This window comes from Salvelinus alpinus, chromosome 3, assembly GCF_045679555.1.
Source record: "Salvelinus alpinus chromosome 3, SLU_Salpinus.1, whole genome shotgun sequence".
Classification (NCBI taxonomy): Eukaryota; Metazoa; Chordata; class Actinopteri; order Salmoniformes; family Salmonidae; genus Salvelinus; species Salvelinus alpinus.
In genome coordinates this window covers 33794639-33816335 of record NC_092088.1, presented here as the reverse complement: position 1 = coordinate 33816335, position 21697 = coordinate 33794639, and the positions used below count along the sequence as shown (strand labels likewise).

General features: G+C 45.2%; 1 protein-coding gene across 9 annotated transcripts in view; it reads right to left on the bottom strand.

Moving 5' to 3' along the window:
* Window positions 1-21697, bottom strand: part of LOC139570584 (fibroblast growth factor receptor 2-like) — a 107752-nt gene that overhangs the window by 30578 nt on the left and 55477 nt on the right. For 4 of the 9 annotated variants that reach the window (XM_071392556.1, XM_071392560.1, XM_071392561.1 and 1 more), the window contains 5 exons: window positions 18676-18866; window positions 16898-17042; window positions 11959-12164; window positions 10798-10940; window positions 3505-3626 (listed from right to left, as the gene is read on the bottom strand). In XM_071392556.1, coding sequence (XP_071248657.1) covers window positions 3505-3626; window positions 10798-10940; window positions 11959-12164; window positions 16898-17042; window positions 18676-18866 — 807 coding nt within the window. Of the gene's footprint in view, window positions 1-3504; window positions 3627-8428; window positions 9906-10797; window positions 10941-11958; window positions 12165-16897; window positions 17043-18015; window positions 18155-18675; window positions 18867-21697 lie in introns of those variants that run through there. The other 5 variants (XM_071392559.1, XM_071392558.1, XM_071392557.1 and 2 more) reach the window with 5 other exon arrangements.

Genomic DNA, 21697 nt, shown 5'->3' with positions numbered 1-21697 from the left:
CAACAAGGAATAATGACAGACCCCAAGCCCCGCCTTCCCCACACCGCCAACCCCAGTAGGACAGATCCTGAGATAGATAGCAGCTCTCACATACACATACAGGTACACACACACCTAGATTTTGGGTTCAGGTACACACGCACATTTGGTGACACATATAGGCAGGTTTGTATGTGCACTATATGTACAAAAGTATGTGGACACCCCTTCAAATTAGTGGATTTGGCTATTTCAGCCACAGCCGTTGCTGACAGGTGTATAAAATCGAGCACACAGCCATGCAATCTCCATAGACAAACATTGTCAGTAGAATGGCCTTACTGAAAAGCTCAGTGACTTTCAATGTGGCACTGTCTGAGGATGCCACCTTGCCAACAAGTCAGTTCGTCAGATTTCTGCCCTGCTAAATTTGGCCCCGTCAACTGTAAGTGCTGTTATTGTGAAGTGGAAATGTCTAGGAGCAACAACGGCTCAGCCGCAAAGTGGTAGGCCAGACAAGCTCACACAACAGAACCACCGAGTGCTGAAGCGCGTAATGCGTAAAAATCCTCTGTCCTTGGTTGCAACACTCATTACCGAGTTCCAAACTGTCTCTGGAAGCAACTTCATCACAAGAACTGTTCGTCGGGAGCTTCATGAAATGAGTTTCCATGGCCGAGCAGCCACACACAAGCCTAAAATTACCATGCGCAATGCCATGGGTCGGCTGGAGTGGTGTAAAGCTTGCCGCTATTGGACTATGGAGCAGTGAAAACATGTTCTCTGGAGTGATGAATCACGCTTCACCATCTGGCAGTCCAACGGACAAATCTGGGTTTGGCGGATGCCTGTGGAACGCTACCTGACCGAATGCATAGTGCCAACTGTAAAGTTTGGTGAAGGAGGAATAATGATCTGGGTCTGTTTTTCATGGTTTGGGCTAGGCCCCTTAGTTCCAGTGAAGATAAATCTAAACGCTACAGCATACAATGACATTCTAGACGATTCTGCTTCCGACTTTGTGGCAACAGTTTGGGGAAGGCCCTTTCCTGTTTTCGCATGAGAATGCCCTTGTACACAAAGCGATGTACATACAGAAATGGTTTGTCGAGATCGGTGTGGAAGAACTTTGACTGGCCTGCACAGAGCCCTGACCTCAACCCCATCGAACACCTTTGGGATGAATTGGAATGCCGACTGCAAGCCCGGCCTAATCGCCCAACATCAGTGCCCGACTCCACTAATGCTCTTTTGGCTGAATGGAAGCAAGTCCCCACAGCAATGTTCCAACATCTAGTGGAAAGCCTTTACCAGAAGAGTGGAGGCTGTTATAGCAGCAAAGGGGGGACCAACTCCATATTAATTCCCATGATTTTGGAATGAGATGTTCGGCGAGCAGGTGTTCACATACTTTTGTCATGTAGTGTATGTAGTGTATACGGTTGAGTAGGTTACTTTTTAACCTACCCAACCGTGGGTAGGTTATCGTAATCAGTAACATAACTTTTGGATTCCCCAAACTCAGGAACATAATCTGATTACTTTCAGTAACTTTTACATTACTTTCCCTTAAGAGGCATTAAAAACCAAAGTCTGTCAGATTTTTGTAATCAGTCAGTTGTAATGGATTTTATGTAATCCATTATTCCCCAAGCCTGATGGTGTACTTGCACACACAGTGACACATAGCCAGGCGTGCAGTGGTATGTAGTGTAAATAATACATACTGTAAGTAAACACACCCTCGTACACAAACACACACGCCCAGCCACAATATATACCCCAAACTAGAGCCAGTGGCTTACAGCTAGCAGGGCAGTGTGTCACACGGCTAGGGATACACTGTGTCGATACTGAAATACTAAGATCCCGTAGGCTTTACTGAGGGAGGGACACACACACAGTGGTAAACACACAAACACACGCACAGGTACAAACCGAGGGACAAACTCGCATGTACAGTGCATCCGGAAAGTATTTAGACCCCTTTAATTTCCCCAAGTTTTGTTACGTTAAAGCCTTATTCTAAAATTGATTACATCATTTTTCCCCCTCATCAATCTACACACAATACCCTATAATGACAAAACAAAAACAGTTTTTTTTAAAGACATGTTTTACCTTATTTACATAAGTATTTAGACCCTTTGCTATGAGACTCGAAATTGAGCTTAGCTATATCCTGTTTCCATTGATCATCCTAGAGATGTTTCTACAACTAGGAGTCCAACTGTGGTACATTTAATTGATTGGACATTATTTGGAAAGGCACACACCTGTCTATATAAGGTCCCACAGTTGACAATGCCTGTCAGAGCAAATACCAAGCCATGAAGTCATAGGGAATTATGCGTAGAGCTCAGAGACAGGATTATGTCGAGGCACAGATCTTGGGGATGGGTACCAAAACATTTCTACAGCACAGAAGGTCCCCAAGAACACAGTGGCCTCCATCATTCTTAAATGGAAGAAGTTTGGAACCACCAAGCTGGCCACCTGGTCAAACTGAGCAATCAGGGGAGAACGGCCTTGGTCAGGGAGGTGACATAGAACCCGATGGTCATTCTGACAGAGCTCCAGAGTTCCTCTGTGGAGATGGGATAACCTTCCAGAAGGACAACCATCTCTGCAGCACTCTACCAATCAGGCCTTTATGGTAGAGTGGCCAGACAGAAGGCACTCCTCAGTAAAATGCACATGACAGCCCACTTGGGGTTTGCCAAAAGGCACCTAAAGGACTCTCAGACCATGAGAAACAAGATTCTCTGGTCTGATGAAACCAAGATTGAACTCTTTGGCCTGATAGCCAAGTGTCACTCTCATCACCTGGCCAATACTATCCCTACGGAGAAGCATGGTGGTGGAAGCATTATGCTGTGGGGATGTCTTTCAGCGGCAGGGACTGGGAGACTAGTCAGGATTGAGGTAAAGATGACCAGAGCACAGAGTACAGAGAGATCATGAAAACCTGCTCCAGAGCGCTCAAGATCTCAGACAGGGGTGAAGGTTCACCTTCCAACAGGAAAACGATCCTAAGGACACAGCCAAGACAACCCAGGAGTGGCTTCTGGACAAGTCTCTGAATGTCCTTGAGTGGCCCAGCCAGAGCCCGGACTTGAACCCGATCGAACATCTCTCGAGAGACCTGAAAATAGCTGTGCAACGACGCTCCCCATGCAATCTGACAGAGCTTGAGACGTTCTGCAGAGGAGAATGGGAGACACTCCCCAAATACAGGTGTGCCAAGGTTGTAGCGTCATACCAAAGAAGACTCTAGGCTGTAATCGCTGCCAAAGGTGCTTCAACAAAGTACTAAGTAAAGGCTCTGAATACTTATGTAATTGTGAATTTTCAGGTTTTTATTTTGAATAAATTAGCAAAAATGTCTAAACCTGTTTTGCTTTGTCATTATGGGGTATTGTGTGTAGATTGAAGAGTAAAAAAAAACTATTTAATCAATTTTAGAATAAGGCTGTAAAGTAACAAAATGTCAAGGGGACTGAATACTTTCTTAATGCACTTTACCTTTCAGCATCTTCACAGCCACTGTGACGGCCTCCTTGGGCTTGTCCTTATCAATGCCCAATGCTTCGGCCATCACCACCTGGCCAAAGCAGCCCTCGCCCAGCGGCTTGCCCAGAGTCAACCTGTAGAGGAGGAGAGGGAGAGGTTAGAAGAATAGTTCAAACAGCTGTATAGCTACACACAGAATTTGTAATAGCTCTCCTTTATACACACTCACATGGGCATGTGCACACACACACACTTAGACCCAGTCGCACACTTCCCACACCACTATCAATCATGGTCACAACACATCTCTGACCACTGATCCTTTGGTAATAGATTGACCCTCTGGTCCTAGTTTGATTGACAGGCGGTGGCCTGCCCCTGTGGCCCACTCTTGAGGTTGTGTAAACATTCACACTGGCTCCGGGGCCTAAGGCCAGCATGCCGTCAGAGTAACACAATCCCTAGTCTGTCCACACAGATGTCCCCCCCCCCCCCCCACCACCCCTAGCTCAATGGCACCCTTTCTGCCATGGCCCACCACACATAATCAATGTTATTTTTCCTTCCATGCCAGCACAAACTTTAGCATTCCTGAGTGTTCTGCATCTCCACCACGGCCCCCGAGGCACTTGGGAATGACTAACGAGGAGCGTTGGAGAGGAGACAGGGGGACAGAGATGAACGAGAGACACACAAGATTTAACAGTAGGGGCTTAATTGAGCATGCCAAGGAGACATGTTGAATGCTTTTGATCTCCTACTGTTAAATCTTTAAAAAAACATGGCATGGCGAAACACCACAGGCGGAAGCATGTTAATAACCCAAGAGCCGGATTGTGTTTTACTGTCTGGGTTTTCCCCCATTGCTTAACAACAAGAGACCTCACCGAAGCAAAATCACTATGTATAAGTCTATTGTGGCCTTCAGCCTGACACTTTCCACTGAAGCTGACTGAGGCCACTAGTTCAACTCGTAGTAGGGACTGGTATGAGGCAAAGCAAACAGTCACAGCACAAACACACAGATTACAGCCATGACACACACACACACACACACACACACACACTTTTTTATCACAGCCACAGCCATTACTCACTGGTTAATCATTACAGATCACAGACCATGTTCAATGGTGCTTAATGGACAACACTAGTACCTCATGTAATAGCATGCATACACAATCAGTTAGCTAAATGTTAGCTAACGTTGTCATTCATGATGAGGGGGTTACATACTACTATAATGCATCTAGTTAGGAGACAAAGTAATTAGCAACATTCACACATTGACTTGAAAGAGCTAGTGTGAAATCACTGCCACAATCTCTGACAACTGGGACACCGCACTGGAATCATTTCTGGGTTTGTTTGAAGTTAGGTAACCTAACGTAGCAGGCGTAAAATAAACGCCTGAGTGGGGTCGAAGGAAACCGGAAGCATACGGTTTTCAGGCTTCGCCTCTCCTCTGCTTTTCCCCTGAAAACCGGATAATTCCGGATTTTACAGATCCGCTGACAGTGTGTTAGGTAGAAATACATTCCAACTGAGCAAAAACCTCACTGACCGCAGCTTACAACAGTATGCAGCTTGTCTTTGGCCTCACCCATTGCCTCACCGATTCTCAGAGAAATATCTGAGAAAGCCATAGGCCGCATTCCAGGGGGTCGGTGAAACAGTTGCGTAGCAAAAATGTACCAGTGATTGAAAGCCACTTACTCTATATTGCAGTCCAGTAGCCTATGTGTTGTGATAATTGGGTTGTTTGCTCTATAACCTGTTAGTTCATATTATATATACTGTAGGCCAATTTGTAAGTCGCTCTGGATAAGAGCGTCTGCTAAATGACTTAAATGTAGGCCTAAAGCCGAGACAATAAGAAGACACAGTGGCAGAATAAATTCAACCACACCTTTGTTTCATCACAAACCCAGCGAGCAAGTCCTCAAAGCATTTTGCATGTAACGAACAGTTGCATAACCTACAGCATGGTCAAGCAAATATAATATATAAATATAGATATTTTCGGAATACGAAACAACAAAACAAAACAAAAATTGATTTAGAACCACGGAGAGTTACCTCAAGTCGAAAAGAGCTGCCTTCACTATTCCAGCACCATTTCAACTTCAACATCATCAAATCACCTACAGTTGAAGTCGGAAGTTTACATACACCTTAGCCAAATACATTTAAACTCACCTTTTCACAATTCCTGACATTTAATCCTAGTAAAAATTCCCTGTTTTAGGTCAGTTAGAATCACCACTTCGTTTTAAGAATGTGAAATGTCAGAATAATAGTAGAGAGAATGATTTATTTCAGCTTTTATTTCTTTCATCACATTCCCAGTGGGTCAGAAGTTTACATACACTCAATTAGTATTTGGTAGCATTGCCTTTAAATTGATTAACTTGGGTCAAATGTTTCGGGTAGCCTTCCTAAAGCTTCCCACAATAATTTGGGTGAATTTTGGCCTATTCCTCCTGACAGACCTGGTGTAACTGAGTCAGGTTTGTAGGCTTCCTTGCTCGCACATGCTTTTTCAGTTCTGCCCACAAATTTTCTATAGGATTGAGGTCAGGGCTTGGTGATGGCCACTCCAATAGCTTGACTGTGTTGTCCTTAAGCCATTTTGCCCCAACTTTGGAAGTACGCTTGGGGTCATTGTCCATTTGGAAGACCCATTTGCGACCGAGCTTTAACTTCCTGACTGATGTCTTGAGATGTTGCTTTAATATATCCACATAATTTTCCTTCTATTTTGGAAGTGCACCAGTCCCTCCTGCAGCAAAGCACCCCCAAAACATGATGCTGCCAACCCCGTGCTTCACGGTTGGGATGGTGTTCTTCGGCTTGCAAGCCTCCCCTTTTATCCTCCAAACATAATGATGGTCATTATGGCCAAACAGTTCTATTTTTGTTTCATCTGACTAGAGGACATTTCTGCAAAAAGTACGATCTTTGTCCCCATGTGCAGTTGCAAACCATAGTCTGGCTTTTTTATGGCGGTTTTGGAGCAGTGGCTTCTTCCTTGCTGAGCGGCCTTTCAGGTTATGTCGATATAGGACTAATTTCACTGTGGATATAGATACTTTTCTACCTGTTTCCTTCAGCATCTTCACAAGGTCATTTGCTGCTGTTCTGGGATTGATTTGCACTTTTCGCACCAAAGCACGGTCATCTCTAGGAGACAGAATGCGTCTCCTTCCTGAGCGGTATGACGGCTGCGTGGGCCCATGGTGTTTATACTTGCGTACTATTGTTTGTACCTTTAGATGTTTGGAAATTGCTCCCAAGGATGAACCAGACTTGTGGAGGTCGACAATTTTTTTGCTGATTTCTTTTGATTTCCCCATGATGTCAAGCAAAGAGGCACTGAGTTTGAAGGTAGGCCTTGAAATACATCCACAGGTACACCTCCAATTGACTCAAAGTATGTCAATTAGCCTATTCTAAAGCCATTACATAATTTTCAGAAATTTTCCAAGCTGTTTAATTAAAGGCACAGTCAACTTAGTGTATGTAAACTTTTGACCCACTGGAATTGTGAAACAGTGAATTATAAGTGAAATAATCTGTCTGTAAACAATTGTTGGAAAAATGACTTGTGTCATGCCCAAAGTAGATGTCCTAACCAACTTGCCAAAACTATAGTTTGTTAACAAGAAATTTGTGGAGTGGTTGAAAAACGAGTTTTAATGACTCCGACCTAAGTGTATGTAAACTTCCGACTTCAACTGTATGCTTAGTTTAATATAGTGAAAAGACACCAAAAACGACTTAGTCCAATCAATGTAAGCTAAATATGATGTGGCTGTCCATGGTACTGATTTGTGTGTTTGTGTGTGTGCGTGCATGTAGAAAAAACATGTTGACTCACCCAACTTGTAGAGAAATGCCAATAACTGATAATCTCTTGTTGGCTAAGTACACGCTTGAAGTTTTTGTATACGCTTTAAGTTTTTGCTGTCCTAGGCTACCTGGCTAAAATGCTTGCTCGCTAGCCTATCTTCCTTTCATGGCCATCTATGTGCCAGGCCAGCTAGCTAACATTAGCCTATTACATCTAGCTACTTCCATCCTCTCAGGCCAGGGGCACAATGTATGAATTTATGGTTGGATCAGAATCGCCGTTGTAATCATTGGCCAGTACGGAGAATTAAGTAAAACCACAAGTCCAAATCCCTATCTCCATCCATGGCTAATTTAGGAAAAGGGATGATTTTAGCTAGCTAGCCACCGGAGGACAACGACACAATGAGATGCAACAATTCATTTTTTTTTTCTGTAAATGCCGTTCTGCTTTTGATGTGATTGTTCTGAAGTCAAATCCAAACTGGCTTCCCTTGACACTTTTTTTAGTGTGCCAGGAACGTTCACAGTTGAGCTCACTCAGTTTAGCTCAACGCTAACTGGCTATTATAATTATATTTTTTTATCAACTGAGGCCAAATGCTCGCTGGCTTCTCTAGCATTCAATGCTACAGGCGGCAACAATGTCATACTCTTTTTGACCAGACAGCATCAGATAGATGGGCTACACATACTGAGAAAGAGGGTTGCTGTTTCGCTCACTTGGATGCTTCTCCAGTGAGACACATTCAACCTCTTGTGAATTGAAAGAAAATTATGAAACAGATGTTCTGAGGTTTGGTGAGTGACTACTATGTAGGCAGCCTGAAATGTGGCCATACTGTTGAGGTCAATGACACATTTACATTTACATTTAAGTCATTTAGCAGACGCTCTTATCCAGAGCGACTTACAAATTGGTGCATTCACCTTATGATATCCAGTGGAACAACCACTTTACAATAGTGCATCTAACTCTTTTAAGGGGGGGGGGGTTAGAAGGATTACTTTATCCTATCCTAGGTATTCCTTAAAGAGGTGGGGTTTCAGGTGTCTCCGGAAGGTGGTGATTGACTCCGCTGACCTGGCGTTGTGAGGGAGTTTGTTCCACCATTGGGGTGCCAGAGCAGCGAACAGTTTTGACTGGGCTGAGCGGGAACTGTACTTCCTCAGAGGTAGGGAGGCGAGCAGGCCAGAGGTGGATGAACGCAGTGCCCTTGTTTGGGTGTAGGGCCTGATCAGAGCCTGAAGGTACGGAGGTGCCGTTCCCCTCACAGCTCCGTAGGCAAGCACCATGGTCTTGTAGCGGATGCGAGCTTCAACTGGAAGCCAGTGGAGAGAGCGGAGGAGCGGGGTGACGTGAGAGAACTTGGGAAAGTTGAACACCAGACGGGCTGCGGCGTTCTGGATGAGTTGTAGGGGTTTAATGGCACAGGCAGGGAGCCCAGCCAACAGCGAGTTGCAGTAATCCAGACGGGAGATGACAAGTGCCTGGATTAGGACCTGCGCCGCTTCCTGCGTGAGGCAGGGTCGTACTCTGCGAATGTTGTAGAGCATGAACCTACAGGAACGGGTCACCGCCTTGATGTTAGTTGAGAACGACAGGGTGTTGTCCAGGATCACGCCAAGGTTCTTAGCACTCTGGGAGGAGGACACAATGGAGTTGTCAACCGTGATGGCGAGATCATGGAACGGGCAGTCCTTCCCCGGGAGGAAGAGCAGCTCCGTCTTGCCGAGGTTCAGCTTGAGGTGGTGATCCGTCATCCACACTGATATGTCAGCCAGACATGCAGAGATGCGATTCACCACCTGGTTATCAGAGGGGGGAAAGGAGAAGATTAATTGTGTGTCGTCTGCATAGCAATGATAGGAGAGACCATGTGAGGATATGACAGAGCCAAGTGACTTGGTGTATAGCGAGAATAGGAGAGGGCCTAGAACAGAGCCCTGGGGGACACCAGTGGTGAGAGCACGTGGTGCGGAGACAGATTCTCGCCACGCCACCTGGTAGGAGCGACCTGTCAGGTAGGACGCAATCCAAGCGTGGGCCGCGCCGGAGATGCCCAGCTCGGAGAGGGTGGAGAGGAGGATCTGATGGTTCACAGTATCAAAGGCAGCCGATAGGTCTAGAAGGATGAGAGCAGAGGAGAGAGAGTTAGCTTTAGCAGTGCGGAGCGCCTCCGTGACACAGAGAAGAGCAGTCTCAGTTGAATGACTAGTCTTGAAACCTGACTGATTTGGATCAAGAAGGTCATTCTGAGAGAGATAGCAGGAGAGCTGGCCAAGGACGGCACGTTCAAGAGTTTTGGAGAGAAAAGAAAGAAGGGATACTGGTCTGTAGTTGTTGACATCGGAGGGATCGAGTGTAGGTTTTTTCAGAAGGGGTGCAACTCTCGCTCTCTTGAAGACGGAAGGGACGTAGCCAGCGGTCAAGGATGAGTTGATGAGCGAGGTGAGGTAAGGGAGAAGGTCTCCGGAAATGGTCTGGAGAAGAGAGGAGGGGATAGGGTCAAGCGGGCAGGTTGTTGGGCGGCCGGCCGTCACAAGACGCGAGATTTCATCTGGAGAGAGAGGGGAGAAAGAGGTCAAAGCACAGGGTAGGGCAGTGTGAGCAGAACCAGCGGTGTCGTTTGACTTAGCAAACGAGGATCGGATGTCGTCGACCTTCTTTTCAAAATGGTTGACGAAGTCATCAGCAGAGAGGGAGGAGGGGGGAGGAGGATTCAGGAGGGAGGAGAAGGTGGCAAAGAGCTTCCTAGGGTTAGAGGCAGATGCTTGGAATTTAGAGTGGTAGAAATTGGCTTTAGCAGCAGAGACAGAAGAGGAGAATGTAGAGAGGAGGGAGTGAAAGGATGCCAGGTCCGCAGGGAGGCGAGTTTTCCTCCATTTCCGCTCGGCTGCCCGGAGCCCTGTTCTGTGAGCTCGCAATGAGTCGTCGAGCCACGGAGCAGGAGGGGAGGACCGAGCCGGCCTGGAGGATAGGGGACATAGAGAGTCAAAGGATGCAGAAAGGGAGGAGAGGAGGGTTGAGGAGGCAGAATCAGGAGATAGGTTGGAGAAGGTTTGAGCAGAGGGAAGAGATGATAGGATGGAAGAGGAGAGAGTAGCGGGGGAGAGAGAGCGAAGGTTGGGACGGCGCGATACCATCCGAGTAGGGGCAGTGTGGGAAGTGTTGGATGAGAGCGAGAGGGAAAAGGATACAAGGTAGTGGTCGGAGACTTGGAGGGGAGTTGCAATGAGATTAGTGGAAGAACAGCATCTAGTAAAGATGAGGTCAAGCGTATTGCCTGCCTTGTGAGTAGGGGGGGAAGGTGAGAGGGTGAGGTCAAAAGAGGAGAGGAGTGGAAAGAAGGAGGCAGAGAGGAATGAGTCAACACCCATGTACACTGTCCCCTCCCCGCTACATCCTTTACCTCCCCCTTCCCTATTCCTACCCCCGTTCCTGCCCATCACCTGTCTCTGGAAAACTCCCAGCGTGGGTCCTCTGGGAGGTCGTACTCTGGGATGGGGTCGTCATGGCCGGCCGAGCTGCGTCGTGTGGTGATGCGGACCAATGGGGTGCTGGAGTTCATCGAGGAGCTGGAGTCATTTGACACCTGTAGGAGACGACAAATTGGCTGATCACCTGAGCCTAGATACAATGGTCAAATAAGAAAGGGCGGGGATAGGCATGTGTGTGTGTTTTGTATTACTATAATTGTGAAGACCAGGAGTGTAGGTGGGTAGGTGTGTGTGTGTGTGATGAAAAATAATCTAAAGATCAAATGCCTCATTTACATGGGCTTTAAATTATATTGATACTGTGCAAATCAACATATTCTTCATGCTTTTTAAAAAGCGAGTTAATGCATGTTAGGGATCATTAGTGATCACAACTCAGTGCTAAAGAGTAACGTTCTATCTGATGAATGTGTCCGTTTATCATTGTCCTCAGGGCTCTTCTCTCCTTTCTGCTCCAACCTTACCTTGACACTGGAACCACCCATCTCTCGCAGGAATGTAATCCATCACTTTTTGTACCTCTTGGAGTTTGTTTTCCCCTTGAGGGAAAAGCATCACTCACAGAGAGGTAGAGCTAGAACAGGAGCTAGAGGTGCTGGAGAGCAGTGCTAACATGCTCAGACGCCATGCACTGTAGCTAGCTGTCTTTCAGTGGAGTTAACTGATGCATAGCACCCCAAGCAGTGCGATGTATTAGTTACAGTAGTGTTATTAAAATCCACTTCTCCTGAACAGCTAAATTAACTGGGCTCTCAAATCAGAGTACCAGTAACCCAATTGATCTATGTCGGGAATACAAATGCGGTGGAACTTTTTGGGTGTTTTCTGCTCTTGGTAGGTAAACCTTGGACTATTTTCTGTTGTTTTTATTTAAGTCTGAGTATATGGGGCGTTTCACACTGCTGCACCTGAACCAAGCCAAGCCAAGCTGTACTGAGCTGGCCTGGTTACACATCCACCATAGTAGCTGAAACCATGGAAAAATAAAATCCCAGTCAGTACAGTTTGGGTTGGCACAATAGTGTGAAAAGACAATCATGTATGAATGCATGTGTGCGTGGAGTTTGTCTTATTATGGGTGTTAAATGCCTTGGAAACCCCTTATCTACTTTCTGTTACCTGGCGACGCAGAGGTATCTGCTTGCTGAGTTTGTGGACTGCTGGCTGGTTCCCGAAGTCAGGCTTCTTAGCCGTATTCCTCATCCGGCACACCACCACGATGACCACCATACAGGCGATCAGGAACACCCCGATGCAGTAGATGGCTATCTCCACGTAGTCAGGTGATGTCAGACCCGTCACTGTCTCTTCCTTATTGGCTGTTTGGGGAGCAGAGGGAGGGGCAAGGGGAGAGTGTCAGGGAGGGATAGAAAGTGGAACGTAGAGGCCCATACTGACTCATGACATAATGTACACATACAAACACACGGACGTGGGCACACAGACACACAGACACTTAAACAAAAAGACACGGACACGTCTGACAGACGCACATGTATGAACAGAACACATGCTATGGAAACGACACACACACGTCATTGCTAGATAGACAAACAAAACATAAATAATGAGAAAGACGCACACATGTTTTTCTCTCTCCATCCCCCTCCCTCTTCTTCACACAACCATCTACTGACCATCTAGGACAGACAGAAAATGGAATTGAACTAAGAAGAGGGGGTATATAGGTATATATAATAATCATTCTGATTTTATTTCTATGAGGTAAATACACTGAGCTCAAGCAGGAGGCTGTACTAAGTGCCTACATTCAGGGTTACTTGACACACCACACACGCAGGGTGCAGACACACTCTCTCAAATACACACACATGCACGCACACAGACGTTCTCCCTCTCACCTGCATACACACACCCTTTGACACACACGCTTCACATCAGACTGCAAAAAAGTGAGTGGTGCCCTTTGTGGCGATATATGGCCTGAGCTTCCTGTCTGTAGGAAATGGGCCTGGGTCTGTCTCTGAGTGGCTATAGGACCACAGCCGGTTCCATAATGCATGTCATCCACCCATGGCTACAAACAATGCCCTTGTACTGTGCAGCCAGGGGGGAAAAATAACACGTAGGAACCTTTCTCCAGTCGGCTTTGTATCACCTGGTCCAAAAACCACAGCGCAACACAGAAGGCAGAAGAGCCATGCAGGCGCCACCAGAGCAGATACATGGGGACTAGGGCAATAAATTAAAGATACTATTCGCCAAGATAATTAAATCCAATCAAAGAAAAATGGTCATGCTCCGAATACATTGTGAAATGCTATGGCAAGCCCATTGCTTGACAAGCACATTGACAAGCCCTTAACCAACAATGCAGTTTTAAGGAAAATAAGAGTCAAGAAAATATTTACGAAATAAACTAAAGTTTTTTAAAAAGTAACACAATAAAATAACAATAACAAGGCTATATATACAGGAGGTACCGGTACCGAGTCAATGTGCAGGGGTACAAGTTAGTTGAGGTAATTTAAGTAATATGTACATGTAAATAGGGGTTAAAGCAACTATGCATAATAATAGTATTTTGTTCAGAGACAAAACAAGGCTATTATCTGGGAGGGCATTGAGGGGATTTTTGTACCCGCTGTCTGTTCATGTTGTGGATGACAGGAGATTAAAGTGCTATCATCCATCTCATTTAACATCCAGACTCCAGACATCTCACCCACCCTACATACATGTAGATGTATTAATGTTGGTTGACTCTGTTCCCTGAACTGAAGCCCTATCTAAGGAATGAGCATAAGTGTTCTATTTAAATGGACTTTAACTGTGTTTGGTAAGTACAGTGGGGTTCGAAATGATTGATATCCTTGATAAAGATGAGCAAAATTTATAGGATAAAATAAATCATTGAAACAGTGAGCTATATTGTGTGCTCCAAACATTTTGGAAATTCTATTCTTTTATACGAATATAAATGCTCAGAGAAAGAGATTTTGTTTAACAGTAATACTTTTTTTCTCTCAAAAAGGTACGAGTCTGTTTTTAATACCTTTCAATAGCTCACCGTGCAAGGATAATGGCACTGAGACATTTTCTAAAATGTTTTATGAGTTGAAGAACACATTGGGAGGGATCTTAGACCATTACTCCATACAGAATCCTTCCAGATGTTTGATATCCTTCGTCTAAGTTTATGGACTTGAAAATGGGTTTCAAGTCCAGAGACAGATGGCCATTGCAAAAGGTTGATTTTGTGGCAAATAACCAGGTTTCCAGCCAACCTTTTTATGTTGGATAAAATAATGTCACGACAGGCCTGATCAAAATGTGTTGGTAAACCTTCCAAATGTCAACAAAACAAAATATGCTAGACAAGGTGGGATCTTTTTGTGTCGGTAAAATGTATTATGCAAGAAATGGCAGTGGAAATGCGTTTACGCGCAAATATCGATATAACAATAACCATTTTATCAAACTTGGAGTCACGAGATTATATGGTGTGTGGTCTTCTCACTCGGGAAAGCATGCAGTTCATTATGCTACAGATGAAATAAGTTATGATGGACTTCACAGGGTGGTGAAAGTGCACTGCGATGAGCTTGATCGTTGCTTTTTTTGGGGGGCCATAATAACCTCATAATCTCATCATGTAGGCTATACATGCGAGCTGTTCTATATCGAGTGCACGTGCCAAGACCAGAGTGGGCACATTTGCTATATAAGAAATGTTTTTTTTGTGACAAAACCATCAGTAGAGTTGAAAATGCTATGGAAACCCATTTAACTTGGGAATTTAACCGCAGAAGTTATTTTTATGTGCACTACGTCATCAAGCACAGCCTTTTACCGTCAACAAGTCAATTGGATGGAAACACATCTCTGGTGGGAAAATGCGCATATAGTTTTTATGTGTTTTTGTTATATTAGCATGAAAATCTGTCGCTATTTGGATGGAAACCTAGCTATAGAACAGCGGAGGCTGCTGAGGGGAGGACGGCTCATAATTATGGCTGGAATGGAATGGATGGTATCATACGTGGTTTCCATGTGGTTGGAAACCACGTATGACCCCTCCTCCCCACAGCAGCCTCCACTGCTATAGAACCACTTCTTTGTGGACTTTGAAGTGTTATTGGGGTTATTGTCTTGCTGAAAGAGCCATTTGCGGCCAAGTTTCAGCCTCCTGGGGGAGGACACCAGGTATTTGGCTAAAATGTCCTGGTACTGGGTAAAGTTCATGATGCCGTTGACCTTAATAAAGGCCCCAAGACCAGTGGATGCAAAATAGCGCCAGAACCACCACCATATTTTACAGTAGGTATGGCGTTCTTTTCTGTTCGTGCATTCTCATTTCGACGCCAAACACACCACTGGTGTGCATGGCCAAAGAGCTCTATTTTCATGTCATCCAACAAATGTAAATGCCTGTAGTTTGCTAATCGGCATTGGCACTTGGATTGGAAAAGGTGCTTTGGTCAGATGGCATGAAAATAGAGCTCTTTGGCCATGGACACAAGTGGTGGGTTTGCCGTCAAAATGAGAATACATAAGCAGAAAAGAAAATCTCTTTATCTGAGCAATTGTATTAGTATAAAATAATATAGCTCAGTATTTGAATTAGTTATTTTATACAGTTATTTTTGCAAATCTTTATCAAGGGTGTCAATGACCCCATGGTAAATCTATGGATGTTTGTCAGTGCATACATGAGGGACACAGACGCACTCGCACTCGCACAGACACAGAGAGACACACATTTAAAGACACACACACAATCGTGCAGACACATGAACACACACATACATTTAAACTAGGACTGCCAAACGATAAAATGTTCTAATCGAGTTAATCATACGATTTGCTATGATTAATCGCAAATTCAGAATTCGCTCAAATTAAGATGTAATTTAAGATTGTTTATACAAAAAGCATTACAAGAATAATGACGTCTTGATTTATCCCAAAATAATGGTTATAAAAATTAAGTAAATTGATAAAACACACCTTCTTTCATAAAGCACACCTTCTTTAACCTCAATGTCAACTTGTTTTGGAGACAACATTGTTTTTAGCAGTATATATTATGTATTTTGGATGTTTTCAGTCGATTTTGAACGCTTTCATACAATCTGATTAATCACAATAAAAAAAATGTGTACACTAAAATCAAGTTAACTGATTAACTCTGACAGACCTAATTTAAACACACACATGCAAACACACACACACCATATCAAATATATTGAATACATTTAAAAAATATTGGCCCTGATAATTGAGAAAGTCAAGCCGTAAGTATTCCAGCTGTGACATTCTTTTTTATTATCTCAAGGAGAAATAATAAAAAGGCAATCAATTATCAGAGCCAGGAAAGAGGTGGAGCCACGAGGGAGTTTTTATTCATTCTCAGGGAATGACAGAGAAGTCACAGACACCGACAAACAGACAGAATCACCAAGACAGACAGACACCCTTCTTCTGTAAAAACTTGCAGCAAACATTTACGTAGCACCAACATACTTTCCCCGAGAACCAGGAGAGAGAGAGAGAGAGAGAGAGAGAGAGAGAGAGAGAGAGAGAGAGAGAGAGAGAGAGAGAGAGAGAGAGAGAGAGAGAGAGAGAGAGAGAGAGAGAGAGAGAGAGAGAGAGAGAGAGAGAGAGAGATGAGGGAGAGGGAGAGAGAGGCAAACCTCCTCTTGAGTAACGAGACACTCGAGCCATTCGGAGAAGTCGGGTTATAATAAGCTTAGAGCAAATGTCTCTTTATCTGGCCCCTTGCTTTCAACACATCAAGATAACAAAATATATCTAATACATATTCCTGCTCTAGTATTACACCGAATTAGATGTCGAGTTGTTGACTGTGTAAGTTCATCATTGTATTCTGATATTTTGTTATTTTGTTGAGTTTGTGTGTCTTTCACTCCAAAGGACCTTTTCACTTCTCCCTCCTAACCCTCCCATAGAAATCATCAAAATAACTTTATTGACCGAACGTTTTAAAACCGTTAGTGAATGACATTGAGAGAGAGTGAGAAAGAGAGAGAGTGAGGGGAAAGGGAGGGCAGTATATGAGTGTATATACCTGGAAGCACCGTCAACCAAGCAGTGTGATAGGAGATCCCAATAGAATTACCCGCCAAGCAGGTATACTCCCCAGCATCCTCGTAAGTGACATTGGGGAGGTAGAGGACTTCAATCTCCTTGTCCGTGGTGTTTACACCTGCGGTCTGGGAGAGGGTTAGGAGTAGTTGTGGAGGAGGATGAGGAGGAGGAGAAAAGGAGGAGAATGGAGTATGAGAGAGGAAGGGTGGAAGAAGAAAGGGAAGAAGAGGAAGAGGAGAAAGAAGGGGAAGGTCAATGGGAGAGGAGGGACGGAGGAGAAAGAAGAGGAAGAGACAGGGACGGAGGATGAGAAAGGGAGGGTGGACGTTAGGAGGATAAATTATATTTAAGGAGTGAGTAGGAAGAAAGTAAGATAAAGGGAAGGAGTGAGAGTAGCAATGGAGGGGAGAAAATAGCAGAGAGGAGAGAAGAGGAGGAAAAGCAGAGGTAACAATTAGACCCACAACACCATAAGAGAGGAGTAGCTGGATGGTGTCCATAGCTGGGAGGAGAACGGTCGTCCCATCTATAGAGAGATAGAGTAGATGGGAGGAGCTTCCAGGGAAGGGGAGGAGCGTCCAGCGAGGGAGGGTCTTCAAAACAAACAGGAAGAGCACCTTGTACCACAAGAAATAACAGCAAACACAATACACCAAAACACGTGATAAAAATACCCTTCACCCAAAACACCAGAGCCCAATCGTATCCACACCAGGCCTGGGCATGCACAGTACACACAACCACAGAAGAAGAAGGCATGGAGATCACCCCACTGCAGCCCCCAACACTAACCTGTGCCCTTACACATCACACCATTCAAATGGGGGGGTCGGGGGGAAAAGAAGAAGGAGAGAGAGACAGACAGAGTTGAAAGGTCTGAGATGGACATAGCAGGATAGTGTGAGTGTGCAGGTACAGTAGGCATTTCCATGGCTGTACAGTCAGTCAGTAGTTACAGTAGAGCAGCTGGGAAAGAATCAGTCAGTCCACAACCCAGCAGGAACTAAGACCACCACACCGAATCGGGTCAGTGACAGGCCCAAAGAGACCACACGGGAGGTGGTCAACAGAGGTCAAGGATCAGGGGTCAGCGGTTACCTGGGATGACCGTCAGCCAGCCCGACTGGTTGACCTCCCCTATATAATTGGAGACTTTACAGGTATATTCTCCGGCGTCCTCCTCAGTCACGTTGGTGAGCGTGAGCACCTCCACGTCCGAGCTATTGATGCCTGAGCGCTGAGGTGTGTGAGCCATACGAACACACACACATGTGCACGCATGCACACATACACAAACAACCGCACGCACGCACGCACGCACGCACACACACACACACACACACACACACACACACATACACGGCAGCAGGGGGACAAAACAAAACACAGGCCTGTTACTATCACATATGCACCTCAGTGCAGGGAAAGGAGGTTACAGGAGCCGCCACCCAGACATGAATACAGCCAGTGTTCCAGTAGTATAGAGGGAAAAGGGGTATTTATTATTATTCGTAAAGGAGAGAGATTAGATACTACAGGAAGACAGATGGGATAGTAACAAAAATGCTGCTTTTACAAATGGCAATAAAGTTACCTGAAAACAAAAAAATGATTAGCCTACACTTTGAAGAAAAAAAATACATGAAAAATACTGAGTGTGTCAATCAGGTAATCAGATGTCACAAGAAAGAGGAACCAATCATTTTCACTGATCAGGTCAAAACAGCCAATGAGGGGCCAGGGAGGGCTGGAACGTACCTTCAGTACACGGACGTAGGGGTGTCCGTCTGGGCCGGTGCGACTACCATTCTTCTGGATGTGCTGCAGCCACTGGATGTGGGGCTGAGCATCACTGTACACCTTACACACGAAGCGTGCATCCTCCCCTACATGCACACTGGTGTTGGCTGGCAGCCCTGCCTGGAGAATGGGCCTATGAGGCGACCGTTCTAAGATGGAGAGAGAAAAGGGGAGCTGTTTTATGGTGAGTTAGTTTGTGCTTGAGACATCGCCATTGGCCATTTCAAACCTCAACCTTGCACCATACACCCCTTGGTAAAAGACAGATTTGTATTTCTAATATCAATGACGGCCAATTGATCAACTAAGCTAGATCACCACTGGGTACCTTGGGAATTAGGACACATACTTCACTTTGTCTTAAGGAACTGAAAACGAGCACAGAATACTTGGGGGTGAGGGTTCGGAGAGTCATGGGGGGTGGTATGAGGCTTGAGGGGCACTGGATGGGTTAAAGAAGGAGGGCTTATAAGTGAGTGGCAGAGAAAGGAGAGGAGGGGTGGGAAAATAATAGAGCGAATAAAGGGAGCTCAACAGACAGAGTGAAAAGAGAAAGAAAGAGGGGTGAAGAGGGTGAATTAAAAAAAGAAAGGTATAGAGACAACTTTCATACACTATGTCTTCCTCTGTGCTGTTCCTCTGTCCATCAGAAGGCCAAATGGCTACCCTCTCTCTCTCTCCGTCAGATCAGATGATTCCCACCCCTCCCTCGTCTCTCTCTCTTTCCCCCTCCACCCTACGCATTCTTTGGGCTCACCGTGTTTATTGTCTCTCTACCCTCCTCCTTCCAACCCTCGTGTGTGTGTTGTGTGCGTATGTATATGTGTGTGTGTGTGTGTGTGTGTGTGTGTGTGTGTGTGTGTGTGTGTGTGTGTGTGTGTGTGTGTGTGTGTGTGTGTGTGCGTGCATGTGTGTGCATGTGTATTAGTGGTTTAGCGGACTCATGTGGAACCTGCCTGAAGTCATCATGTAGTCTTGATGGCTGCTTGACATTGCTACTGATGACTTATTCACCAGTCTGCTCTCTGACCACACTGTGACTCAAGTGTTTCTGTGACATGTATGTTTGTGACTCAAGTGTTTCTGTGAAATATATGGTTGTTTGCATGTATAGCATATGTCAGGTGTGGATCTATCCATAACTGCATGGCGACTATGATGTACTATCCATATATGTTATAGACACCATGCTATCCATGCATTTATGGAGAGAACAACACCTGACACATACTGCACACACACACACCCACTCTGCCCTTTTATTATCCCGATCCACTCACCCGAATCAAATACAAAAATCTATTTATCAATGAAGTCATTAGTAAAGTACTTATGGCTGCTGGGAGTTGGTAGTTAGGAGTTGAGGAGAGGGACGGACTTCTGTGGCGTCTAAGCAGCACCACTAAACTCTGGGTAACCTGGCGGCTTGACACGCAGGGCCCTGGGGGTCAGGGAGGGGTTGTTGACCGGAGGGAAATAGGGCCAGGCCCGGACCAGGGGAAGAAAGTGAAGAAGGAGTGAAAGAAAAGTGGAGGGCCGCGGGGTGACTGGGTACCCCTGTGGGTGAGCAGGCTGGTGAAGGCCAACGGGTACCATTTGTTGACCTCTCGGAGACGCTCAGTCAGGGCACAGATCTGTGTGTGTGTGTGCGTGTGTGTGTGCACTGCATGTATGTGTGTGTGTTTGTCTGGGGGGCCCTCCCCCCGCGCCCGTGGACAGTTTCAGCCAGAAAAGGCTGGTCTAGCTTTGTTTTTAATGTCTGATCCTGTTGGTCATTTGAGCCCAAAAGCCCGATAAGAACTGCGTTCCAGACACTCTCTCCCCCTCCATCTCTCTTTCTGTCTCCACCCCTTCTCACACTCTCTTAAACAGTGAAATTCAGTAAAATTAAACAAGAGGTTGTGGGGGGGGGGAGTTAGTCTGGAGCCGTACATAAAAAGGGTTTACTGCTGAGCAATAAAACAGAACAAAAAACAGAAACAGAGAGAGTCTGAAGGAGAGCTTTAGTTAATCCCATAGCAAGGGGGCCTGGAAAGGGGAGAATATGTGTGTGTGTGTGTGTGTGTGTGTGTGTGTGTGTGTGTGTGTGTGTGTGTGTGTGTGTGTGTGTGTGTGTGTGTGTGTGTGTGTGTGTGTGTGTGTGTGTGTGTGTGTGTGTGTGTGTGTGTGTGTGTGTGCATCTGGAGGCTACAATAGTGAGGTATTTGAGGGTATTTACACTCAGGATTCCATCTCTTGTCTGATAGTGTTGTGAACATTGCCCTTTATTACCATGGAGACCCTGACAGAAGGCTAGGGCAAATGAACAGAGGGGGTCAACTCTCCTGAGAGTTGAGCTTTACAACCACATGGACAAATAACATCCAAGACCTCTGGGAATTAAACCACAATGTATTGTGTATTGACCTACTGGTTATCATTGATTAACAGTGTGGAGTAGTTGCCCTTAGATGCTGATCTGTGGTCAGTTTTTCATTTTCTCCACTAATGGTTAAAGTTAGGATTGGGGAGGGAAAGCTGATCCTAGATCTGTACCTAGGGTAAAGGTCTCACCGGAGCTTGATGAACCCTAGAGGACAGAAGTGCTTTGATGCCCACTGGTTGTTTTTCATGTGGTACAGTAAGGACAACAGGGAAACAAATAGATACAGATTAAAACAATGGCCAAAGACCCCCCCCCCCCCCCCACCCCCCACACACACTGGGGTTGGTACAATGACCATTTACCTGTTTAACCAACGGTTATGGATGAAGACTGTCATGAAAATAAAATAACTGTCCTAAAAACATATATATACTATATATATGTATATATATATGTAACAGTCAAGTTTGGACACACCTACTCTTTCAGTTTTTTTTTGGTTACTACATGATTATATGTGATATTTCATAGTTGTGATGTCTTCACTATTATTCTACAATGTAAAGAAAAACCCTTGAATGAGTAGGTGTGTCCAAATGTTTGACTGGTACTGTA